Source organism: Gossypium arboreum, chromosome 1 (genome assembly GCF_025698485.1).
Source record: "Gossypium arboreum isolate Shixiya-1 chromosome 1, ASM2569848v2, whole genome shotgun sequence".
NCBI classification, from domain to species: Eukaryota; Viridiplantae; Streptophyta; class Magnoliopsida; order Malvales; family Malvaceae; genus Gossypium; species Gossypium arboreum.
In genome coordinates, this window is record NC_069070.1 from 23,808,532 (window position 1) to 23,820,385 (window position 11,854).

Below are 11,854 nucleotides of genomic sequence, written 5' to 3' on the forward strand. Positions count from 1 at the left end.
AAGAGCGAGAAACGGGCCAAAAACGGAGAAAATGGACCCACATGGGAAATCAACACAGCTTGGACTTCCTCACATGGGCGTGTCACACGGCCATGTCCATTTGGCAGGATCGAAGCACGAATTACACGAGTAGACTACATGCCCATGCCTGTTCAATGGCCTTGACCATGGGTTAGAGTAATCGTACACGGGCGTGACCTTACTGAGCCCAAGTATAGTCTTATTCGGAAAAGGCCACTTTTGAGGGCTCTTAGGCATTCTAAAGCCTATTTAAACATCTGAGGAGGCACTTAAAAGACACACGCGGAGTAAGAGGCAAGGAATTACTCAAGGGAAGCCGATTGGTCCATCTCAGAAGTCGGATTCATCGTCAAGACTGAAGATCTCCCTTCAATTTCCATTCAGGGGTTTTGGGTTTTTCTTTATGTTTTGTATTCATTATTCTTCTGAGATGTTTTCTTTTATAATTATGAACTAAACCCCCTAAATACATAAGGGGAGTGAAACTTAAGACGGATCTTATTATTATTATCTGAATTGTATGATAAATATTTGACTTGTTCTTAATTATGTGTTCTTAATTCTTGTTTTAATATTCTAGGATATTGATTCAAGTTAATGCTCTTATTCAGAGGAGGAATAGACCCTGTCTAAGAGTAAATTTTTCATAATTAAGTGGAGTTGATTGCACGCCTAGAGATAGGGTGACAAGATTTTGCCGAATTAGGGTGAAACCTAATAAGGGAGTCCATAGATCGAGTTAATGCAACACTAGAACGTTAATTAGAAAGAGATTTCAATTAATCAACCTAGGGTTAGACGTTATTAGTCTCGAGAGAGATAGTAATATAACTTAGGGATTTCTACCGATCAAGTCAAATGAATAGATCGTCTTATTCAGAGTCAAATAACAAGTGAAGTTTAGGTGGATTTTTCCTTGGGTATTGTCTTAATCAATCGAGTTTTCCCAAAAGGTTTTTCTCACTTTTCTGTGCACCCTTAGTTTAGTTAATTAGTATAGAAAAAAAAATCCCTTAATTTTTAGGTTAGATAATAAAAAGAAAGTAATTACTAGTACTCTTGGTTCCTTTGGGTTCAACAATCCGGTCTTGCTAAAGCTATACTACTATTTGATAGGTACACTTGCCTTCATCGTGATAATAGTTAGTTCCAAGAATGATTAATTATAAATTTTTAAAACCTTCCACGAATATCACATACCAGGCATATGGACTCACAAATGCCCGTGTGTCTCGACCGTGTCTCTTGGGCGTGTAACTCACTGACTTGAATTAAAATTGAAAACTTAGCTCCAGTACTCACACGGCTGTGTCTTTAGGCATGTATGTCACACGATCGTTTTTCCAAGCCGTGTGTGCAACACGACTGTGTCTCTAGGCCACGTGGACCACCTCAGGCCTTTGAAATTTGGAAAAATTAAGTCCCGGGACTCACACGGCCAAGGACACGCCCATGTGTTTAGACCGTGTGACTTACATGGCCATATTTTTACATCGTGTAACTCTCTGTCAATTGCTCCCTTATGCACACAGCTTCGGACACGCTCTTTTGTTCAGGCCGTGTAGGTCAAAAATATTTTTTAATTTTAATTTTAAATTAGCATGCAATAAAATTAAAAGAATTAGCAAGAGTTAAACATTCGGGTTGTCTCTCGAAAAGCGTTTATTTAGAGCCTAAGCTTGACTTACCTTATATGCGCTTATGGTGGTTTACAAAGCCGAAGCTCCTCTTTCTCGTTATCAATTTTATTACCAAAATAAGCTTTGAGTTGAGTATTGTTTACCTTAAATGTGCCGAACTCAAATGCGTTACCTCAATTGTATTGTATCGAAATACATTTAGTATTGTAAATGGGTTTGATCCGTTTGCATCAAGCTCCAAAGGGAAAATTAGTGGAACCATTTTGTCCAGCAGTATTTTTTCCCCAACTTTAAATTGGTTTATTCCATCCACATGCTCATCATAGCTTCGCTTTGGCTCTTATTCATGCCTTTTCAGTTTCTCCTTGACATGCGTTCACCATTCATCTAGTTCATCAATTTGAACCATTCGCTCTTCATTTGTTGTTCTAATTCTGTCACTTTCAGTGAAACATGGCTCCATTATGTTTTTACGAGGGATTTCTTTCAAAGAAGGTTGAGCCACATGATACTCACATTAATAGAACGTTTCATATTATCTCACTCGCTAGAGACTTTCATAGGATTACGTGCTTGGAGAGTAATTGTTTCGTCACGTACACGAAGTACTAATTCACTCATACCAACATCAATAATAGTCCTGGCAGTGGCTAAAAAGGGACGACCTAAAATTAAAGGTACCTCACTACCTTTATCCATGTCCAACAAAACAAAATCAATGGGGAATATGAATTTATCTATTTTAACAAGCACATCCTTAATAACACCCCTAGGATATCTGATGGTTCTATCTGTTAATTAAATACTCATCCTAGTGTGTTTGGGTTTCTTAAGACCTAGTTGTTTAAAAATTTTGTACGGCATGACATTAATACTGGCCCTTAAATCAGCTAATGTGGTATCAATATTTGAACTACCAATGGGACAAGGAATAGTAAAACTTCTTGGATCTTTGAGTTTATTGGGTAGTTTATTTTGTAAGATGGCCGAGCAAATTGCATTAAGCTCCACAGTTTATGAATTGTCTAACTTCCATTTGTTTGCCAACAACTCTTTTAGAAATTTAACATAATTTAGCATCTACGAAAGAGATTCAACAAAAGGTAAGTTAATATGTAATTCTTTTAAGAGCTTGAGAAATTTACAAAATTATTCGTTCATGTGGTCTCTCTTTGACGTGTTAGGATATAACACTCGAGGTTTATATTCCCTAACAACCGGCTTCTGCTTTTTTTGACTTTCCTCAGCCTGATTTTTGCCTCGGTTCTTATTCAGATTCAACTAACCCTTCTTCAGCTTGAACAGTAATTGCATGAAGTTGCTTCCTTAGGTTAGTTTTAGTATTACTGGGCAAGTTACCTTGTGGTATTTTCAAAATTAACTTTGCAAGTTGACCTGTTTGGTTCTTGAGCCTTTAAATCAATGCTTATTGATTTTTCAGAGTTGCCTCAGTGTTTTGGAAATGAGTTTCTGACACCGAGATAAACTTTGTCAACATATCCTCAAGGTTTGACTTCTTCTCTTGCTGATAAGGTGGTTGTTAGAAGCCTGGAGGTGATTGTGCTATTTAATTTCCTTAACCATACTAAGAGAAATTGAAATGGTTCCTCCAACTTGCATTATAGTTATTACTATAAGGGTTATTTTTAGGCCTAGAATTATTACCCATATAATTGATTTGCTTGTTCTCTGTGATAGGATCGAAGGGTAAACATTCTGGATTTTTTTTTCCACCTCCATTTATATCGCATTGCATCACTGGATGTACCTACGTAGAAAGATATAAACCATCAATTTTCCTATTTAATAATTCTACTTGGTTTGATAACATGGTGGCTGCATCAATATTAAAAACATCAGATGCTTTCATCGGTTTTGTCCTTATGACTTACAACTGATAATTATTCAGTGCCATCTCCTCTATAAACTCATAAGCTATCTCGGGTGTTTTATTGTTTAGAGTTCCACCAACTGCTACATCGATTTGTTGCCTAGTTGAGGGATTCAAACCGTTGTAGAAGGTTTGAACTTGTAGCCATAAAGGTAACCCATGGTGAGGGAACCTTCTCAATAAGTCCTTGCATCTCTCTCATGCATCATATAAAGTCTCTAAATCGATCTGCACAAAGGAATAGTTGTCATTCCTCAACTTGGCTGTTTTAGCTGATGGGAAGTAATTTAGTAGAAATTTCTTGGTCATCTGAGCCCATATGGTGATTGAACCTCGTGGTAAAGAGTTTAACCATGGTTTAGCTTTTTTCCTTAACGAGAAAGGGAATAATAGTAAGCGAATGGTGTCATCAATGGCGCCATTAATCTTGAAAGTATCACAAATTTTTAGAAAATTTTCCAAATGGGTATTTAGATCTTCATCTTGCAAACCGTTGAACTGGACATATTATTGTACCATCTGAATAGTGTTTGGCTTTAGTTAAAGTTATTTGCAGCAATAGTAGGTCGCACAATACTCGATTCAGCCTTAGTTAGAGTGGGCTTGGCATAATCATACATAGTACGAGGAACAGGAGTAGGAGTTGCTGCAGGAGGTAGCTGAATATTCTAATTATCACTCATCTCCTCAGTAATAATAATATCCTCTTGTTCATCTACTAAATTCTATCAATTCTGCCTTTCTTTTCTATGATTTATATGAGCAGTACTTTCAATCTTGTTGTCGTAAATCAATGGTCCTAATGAATTTCTTCTAGTAATAAACTAAAGGAATCTGCCAAAAGCAAACAAAAGAAAAATTAAAATGTAAAAATTAAACTAAGACAAAAAATATAAAAATAAAATAAAAATGGCTAAATTAATAAAAATCAAATGTTCCTAATATTTTAGTCCAAGACAACAGCGCCAAAGACTTGATGTGTCTCACGTGACTAACTAAAAATACGACAGAGGCAAGTGCACCTATCGATAGATAGTATAGCTATGGTGAGTAGAGATATTGTATCCACGAGGACTAAAAGTATTAATAATTACTATTTTTCTATTATTTAATCGACAAATTGAAGTGATGTTTTTTAAAGTAAATTTACTAAACTAATTGAATTAAGAACTCAACAGAGAATAAGGAAAATAATCGAAAGATAACCAATGAGAGAGACAATACCCAGGAAAGAATCCACCTAGACTTTATATATTATTTTGAATCTGAATTAAACGATTTATTCACTTAGTGTCTTGATCTATAGAAATCCCTAAATTATGTTAATATCTCTTTTTAGAATAAGAACAACTAACTCTAGGTTGATTAATTTAAATCTCTTTCTAATTAAAACCCCTATCGTCGCATTAACTCGATTTATGGATTCTTTTATTAGATTTGACTCTAATCCTGTAGATTTATGGCATCCTATTTCTAGGATTGCATACAACTCCACTCAATTATGCTAGATCTACTCTTAAACAAAGACTTTTTCTCCACTGAATTAAGCATATTAAATATGAATTAATATATCTTGGAAATATTAAAATAAGAAATAATCACACATAATTGAGAACAAGAATCAAGTATTTATCATGTAAACCAGAAATCAAATAATTGAATTCATCATAGGTTTCATCTTCTCTAGGTATCTAGGGAATTAGTTCATAATTCTGAAATAAAACATCTCAAAGTCAGAATAACCACAAGACATAAATAAACTCATAAAAACTTCAGAAGAAATTAAAAGGAGGTCTTCGATCTTGATGGAAATCCGCTTCAGAGTTGGCTCCAATAGTGTTCTTTGAGTGTTTTCTTCGATCCTCTCTGATGGCTCCCATATCTCTTTTTCTATTTGGTATTTATAGACTTTAGAATGCTTAGAAAGCCTAAAAATTGTATTTTTCCATGTGTTTGGAAGCAATGTGCGAAATCGACATGGGCGTATGTCCAGCCTGTGTGGATCCTAAAATCTTCTATATTTGTCCGATTTTAGCTTGTTTTTCACTTCTTTCGCTCCCAAATGCTCACCTAAGAATAGGAACATGAATTCAAAGGATTAAGAGCATCAAATTCACCAATTTGCATAAATAGTCATCTACAAACACATTAAGAACGGGACTAAAATATGTTAATTTATCATTTATCATGGAAGAAAGAACAACTTTGCCCTTGCTTAAGCTTTCAAATTTCTTCCCAGAGCTGTTGAACTTTACTCCTCTATGAGCAGCAAGAAAAGCACCTTCACTTGCCTCATGGACTCACATAGAAACCCTTTGTTCTTGCATTTTTAACTTGCTAATAAGATCAGCAATTGTTAGACTCGTCATTTCACAAGATTCCTCAATAGCTGAAATTTTGGCATTAAACTTTTGAGAAACACTGATCATGACTTTTTCAACCACCTTTTCATCAGACAGTTCTTTACCATAAAGTCTAATTTGGTTTACAAAACCATTAGCTTAGTTGAATAATCTTTAATTAGCTCATCATCCTTCATTTGCAGCATCATAAACTCTCTTTTTAGAGTTAAAAGTTCTGTTATCTTCACTCTGTCACCTCTCATAAGTTTCTTTGAGTTAATTCCAAATAGCCTTTGGTGTTTCAAGATCCATAATACTTGTGAAAATATGATCTACTAACCCGGAGTGAATGCATGTTAAGGCTTTATCTTTTTTCAAGATTTCTTCATCATAAGCTTTGAGTTGAGCGATGGTGGGATTTTGTCTCAATGCTGGTGGATCTTCATCAGTTTCTACAACCTTCCACAAGCCAAGAGATCTCAAATAAACTATCATCTTAACTGCCCAGACATGATAATGAGTTCCTGTGAAAATAATAATAGATGTTAAAATAACATTAGAAGAAGCCATTGGAAACACTCAAAAAATAACACTCAAAAAATAACAGTAGAACCTCACAGCACTCAAGAAGACGCTCTGAATACCACTGTTGGTGTAAATTTTGGTACAAAAGGAAGGGAAGAATAAAGAAGAAAAAAATTACAGCAGACAAAACTAACAATAGCCTATTACTAAAGGCCTAAAGCAGCTGACACACAAAATATATATTTGATTTCCGTATCAAACTCAAAATACATCAACCGTCCTTACCAAAAAATCCAATGCAACCTTGATCCCAAAACCTCTGCTACATTTGAATCGATAATACCCAAAGCAAGAATGTCTCCTGACGAATTCCTTAAGACTCCCCCACAGCCCCCAGGACCTGGCTTGCCCCTAGCGGATTCATCTACGTTAAATTTGAAACAACCATGGGGAGGTGGAGACCACGATAACCCTTAGCGAGCAGCACATCCGCGGCTTGACGGAACACATAGCAGTGGGTTATCCCACCAAGTCGACTAAAAAATGCACACATCTTCTTTTGAAGCCCGAATTCCAGTAGTGTTCTCAATTTGAACAAGAAGAAGATGTCTGAGATCGTCAATCGTTTCCCTTCGAACCTAGTCGCGTTGCAACCCTACCAAATTGACCAAAACAGTGCGCAACAATTCTTAAACCACCACCTTTTAATAGTACCTATGAAATTAAACTGCCAGCAACCATATCACACTTTAACAGCACTTATCAAATACCAAAAAATAACATTTGTCTCTGATGAGGATCAACTCCAAACCCTAAACTTGTTAAGCTACCAAAATAAGGTAGAGCCAGACTACGACACTACAAAAAAAAAAAAAAATTGAGCCCACATCTTATCACGAATATATTTTATATAAACAAAGTATATTTAAAAATATTTCGTACCAACTTTTTTAAATTTGAAGTGTTACGTAATAAGAATTTTTTTGTTTTATAAATAAGATCATAAACTTTAGCATTATAGATTATAGATGAAAATAATATTGAAGAGCTTTCCCCTTTAAAAATCCTATTTGAATTTGAATTTAATCAAGTCTAATGCTCTTATACAGAAAGATGTAGAAAATATATTATGAGTTTGTTTGCATGGACAAAGTGGAGAAATTCTTAGAATAGGAAGAGGCTTTACCGTCGATCGCTATCAATCCGGATAGCACAAAAGAAAAGACAAGGCCTACACGCAAAGACAGCACACCAAGAAAATGACATCAACTGAGAATGCCGGGCCGGCCAACGTTGCTTCATCCACATCGTGCCTTATGATATTACCAACGCTACGCTACCTTTTCCAAAATTACACCCTCTTCTTCGTTGTTGTCGAATCATATCCCGGCCTCTTTTCTCTTTCACTCTGGCATTACCGGCGGCCCTCATGGATCGGACACTCAGCAGAGACTCATCGTTGCAGAAGAAAGCATTGGAGAATCGATGCAAAGCTGAAGCCGACCAGCAACATGTCCCCGACCTCACTGATTTCATCAACGACATGTTCTTCGGAACTGTCGATAATGACAAGAAAGCTCATTATAATTTAACTGGTAAATCTACGGATGAAGAAGACGAAGATTTTGATTCTAGCACAAGGAGTAATAGCAGTAAGTTAACTCAGGAATGGCTGGAAGAAGCTAGGCGCATGATGGCTTCATCTCCTTCTCGGAGTGACTCGCCTTCTCGCCTTGTTGGTTCACCTAAGTTCGCCGCCGCTCAACCGGGGCGGCTTTCCCTCTCATCATCTTTTGAACGCCGTGACCCTCTCTCCAGGTCTGCTAGAAGGTAGGAGTATTTCTAACATTCATTCATCTGATCTATACATATACACATATATGAATCCAATCGAGTGTGTTTCAAATACAGGAACAGGCAGTTGGAAGGATTCAGTGAAGAGATTTTAACGAAATCAGCAAAACACAGCCGCAACAAATCAGAAACACCAGACACGGTGAACTCTTCTAGTCCTACTGATAATATATCCGCAGCCGAAGCTGTTCATAAATGGTTCTCCAACATCCTTAAACCCACCAATCATACACCACCGTCTAGTGGACCACCTTCCCCGACAAGAAATGATCTAACCTCTAGTTTGCCACCTAGGCACTCAACCTTCCGCAGGTCACGATTCCAAGCAGACCCATCTGCCCGAGTCCCGGTCCCTTCCTCTACAACTCTCAAAACTCAACTTTCTTTGCAAGACACCCAGTTGGTTTCTCCTCCGAAAAAACTGGTTGAATCGGCTCACAGGAGGTCAATATCGACTTCCACAAGCTTCTTTGAGCAGAATAAGCCTCTTTCACCTCCAAGGAACTTGGTGGAGTCTGCTCAGAGGAGGTCTATATCTAAGTCGACATGTTCATTAGAGAAAATTGCACCCAGGAAGAGTAATGCAAATGGGTGGTCCAAGGAAGATGATGGAACTCGAGAAATTAGCCTTAATAAATTTCTAAAAGATCAGAGAAGTAAGTTCGAGATGATATTGAATGGAGAGGCTGGATCCAAGGCCAAGATCGTCCTGTCAGGACCTTCTAACAGTTAAGTATATCCATGTTTTGATTACGGGGTGTGTGTTATGGGAATTAGTCTATTAATTAGAAATGTCGGTGGGTTTTCAGGTACGAGTTCAATGGTGGCAGCTATATGCTATGCGTGGCTATTAGATAACAGAGGTAAGAAGAGTAAAGGAGGAGAAGAAGGGTGCATTGTGGTGCCAGTGATGAATGTTAAAAGGGAAAGAATGTGGAAACATAGGCAGGCGGCTTGGCTCTTTCACCATGTTGGCCTTGATGCGACCTCACTTCTCTTTGCCGAGGAGGTACTCTTTCATGTTCCAATGATAAATATAGGATAATTATTGAATTTAAAAATTGCTCCATGATAGTTTTTAAATTCATAAGAGTTTAGGTAGCTAATAATAATTCTCACACGTATATATAGTTTTAATTTGACACAAGTTTACTATCATTAAATTTTACGATTAATTTTAGAGTGTTACATTATACTATTAAGGATTGACTTAATTAGTATCACCTATTAACTGAATCAAGAAATTATAAAAATTTATTTTTTATAAAACAATAAACATTACTTGAACATATATTTTTTATTTTATATTTTATGTAAAATCTAAATGACTTAATGCACCATAATTTTCATTACCTTTAACAACATAGTTATTACATAACTAACCCATAAACTAATCTATTTTGAGCACTTTCAACAAAGTGATCGCATGTGGCTTGTCTGTATTAAATATAAATTTATATTATTATTTAATATTATAAAATTAATATGTATGGTTAATTAGTCAAATTAGTATAGGACATGAGTTTAAATACCTTAATACATGTTCATCGGATGAGAAAGGTTAACATTATATTAAAAAAAAATACCCAAACTAAAATGCGGGTGTCAGATACAAAAACATGCTAGATATTTTTTTTAACTTTTTTTTTATTTAAATTTTATGTACCCATGTCCTAATATCTATTGAGCACTGAAACTAAACATGAATACTTCAATGTCTGAGGATCAGGTGGATGTGGAGACTCTAATGATGGATGGCCAGTTAAGCATCCTTGTAGTTGGCCAAGATATTCTCAAAACAAATGGAGAGGTCAGTAATTTTAACATCCATAGCTACTTACAACCGTTATTTCTTTTCTATTCCACCAACTTCAGGACATAAATAAGTTCGGGTCTTTCTTATAGGTTGGATCTCAATGCACAATTCTAACAGATAATTATTGTGAAGATGCATATGAACTACTGCAAACCCCAATGCTGAAAAAGCTTTTGGTAAATTCCCATTCACTATATTCTTCAGCAGGCAATCTGGTCTGTGATTCTAAACTGGTTTCTTTTTTACAGCTTTCTGGCATTCTATTAGACACACAAAATCTGAATGTGTATGCTAAACTGTCCATGGCTAGAGATGCAGAGGCAGTTCAACTACTTCTGGTTGGCTCGGTCCCGAATTATCGAAATGCTCTTTACGATCAATGTAAGAACTTCCATATCTATCAACAAACTTAACCTCAGTGAATGAATTTTATCTGATTTTTGGGTTGTTTTCTTAGTAATGCAAGATGAAAGGGACAATTCGTTCATTGAAGTATTGCAACATACCTATGGAAAGCCCTCTAATGATGGTAATTAAGCAATCCATATATATATTTGATAACCTTAAATACCATAGTTGTAAAATTTCTGTTGATTGTATAGGTGTTGATGATACTGTTTATACGATGTCGGAGACGAAATCACCGTCTATTTCACGTCGTGGAGCTTCTGCAACACATTCTTATAAGACTTCTAATGATGCAAGGAGTGCAAAAGTTAACAAATCTCCTTCAAAACCAGGTTTTGCTTTGTTTTTAAACATGTTTTTCATGTTGCACAAATATTGTTTGCATTGACCAACCTAAACAAGCTTACAATTAATCATATATATATATATATATATATATATCGAGTGCTTTAACTGATTTTTTCTTTGAAATTCTTTTTCCTGGTTTATGTTCTTTGAACGAAATGAAGCCATTAACGCCCATGTTTAAACCTTAATTTGCAGCAAAACCTGGTGCACTACCAGTGAAAGGTGGAACAGATTCAACAGCAGAAGCATCTCGTGGAAAGAACAAGTTTTTTCTGGCAAAATGGTTTGGTTTTGGATCAAAATGAATTGAAAATGGAAATTGTCTTCATCTTTTTGGCCTGAATTTCCAATCATCCAAACTTATTCTTCTTCTTAGGTATTATTCTTTGGCTGGCTTTACATTTTTGAGTGGTAGAGTACAATAAATTAAGAATCTATTGAGGAAAATATGACATGTTTTATCTGGATTTTTTTAAATATTTTAAAAAATATGTATTAGTATGATTTTTAAAAAGAATTATATTAATTAGTATATTATGAAAATGGTATTTAAATCAAGTTTACTTAAACATTATCTTTCATTTAATTCCTTGACTAGTAAGCTTGAAATTATTAATTAACTAAAGTTAAAATTATTAATAATTAAGTTAACAATTTCAATTTTGATTTTTTGAATTATAATCGGTATGTTGATAGTTAAATTTAAATTTATGAATTGTTTGATACATCTCAAAAATAAAATCATAACTCTCGCTTATAAAATAATTAATAATGACTAAACAAGACTCAATTCTTTATATTTTAGTGTAGAACTAATATTGAGATTCAACTAAAAACAAAAGAAGCAAAATTACAACCTAGAAATTACAAAAGAAATAAGATTTTATGAAGGAATGTTGATGAAACTAAAGTCTAAAATCTCTTTTTCATCTTGAAAGAATTATTTAAATGATAAACTTCCGGTGTGAAAAAAAGGTGTAAAGCAGTCAATCATGCCTTGGCGTCGCTA

The 11,854-nt window shown here is 35.3% G+C and overlaps 1 protein-coding gene and 1 non-coding gene across 2 annotated transcripts; both read left to right on the forward strand.

Annotated features, from left to right (window-relative positions):
• The first annotated feature begins 3,706 nt into the window (after positions 1-3,706).
• LOC128281525 (small nucleolar RNA R71) lies at positions 3,707-3,813 on the forward strand. The gene has a single exon (XR_008271746.1). It is a non-coding gene; the product is annotated as a small nucleolar RNA R71 (small nucleolar RNA).
• Positions 3,814-7,675: 3,862 nt separating this feature from the next.
• LOC108482812 (uncharacterized) lies at positions 7,676-11,354 on the forward strand. Its single transcript, XM_017785908.2, has 9 exons — positions 7,676-8,249; positions 8,331-9,001; positions 9,083-9,282; positions 10,003-10,083; positions 10,179-10,265; positions 10,338-10,470; positions 10,547-10,618; positions 10,692-10,829; positions 11,041-11,354. Exons 1-9 carry the CDS (start codon positions 7,849-7,851, stop codon positions 11,148-11,150), a joined length of 1,893 nt encoding a protein of 630 aa, XP_017641397.1. The 5' UTR covers positions 7,676-7,848; the 3' UTR covers positions 11,151-11,354.
• Positions 11,355-11,854: the final 500 nt, after the last annotated feature.

Excerpts from the sequence above, each read along its gene's own strand:
- LOC108482812 (XM_017785908.2), top strand. The coding sequence starts at position 7,849 with ATGGATCGGACACTCAGCAGAGACTCATCGTTGCAGAAGAAAGCATTG. Across the intron at positions 10,266-10,337 it reads CAATGCTGAAAAAGCTTTTG|CTTTCTGGCATTCTATTAGA; the intron begins GTAAATTCCCAT and ends TCTTTTTTACAG. Across the intron at positions 10,619-10,691 it reads TGGAAAGCCCTCTAATGATG|GTGTTGATGATACTGTTTAT; the intron begins GTAATTAAGCAA and ends TTGATTGTATAG.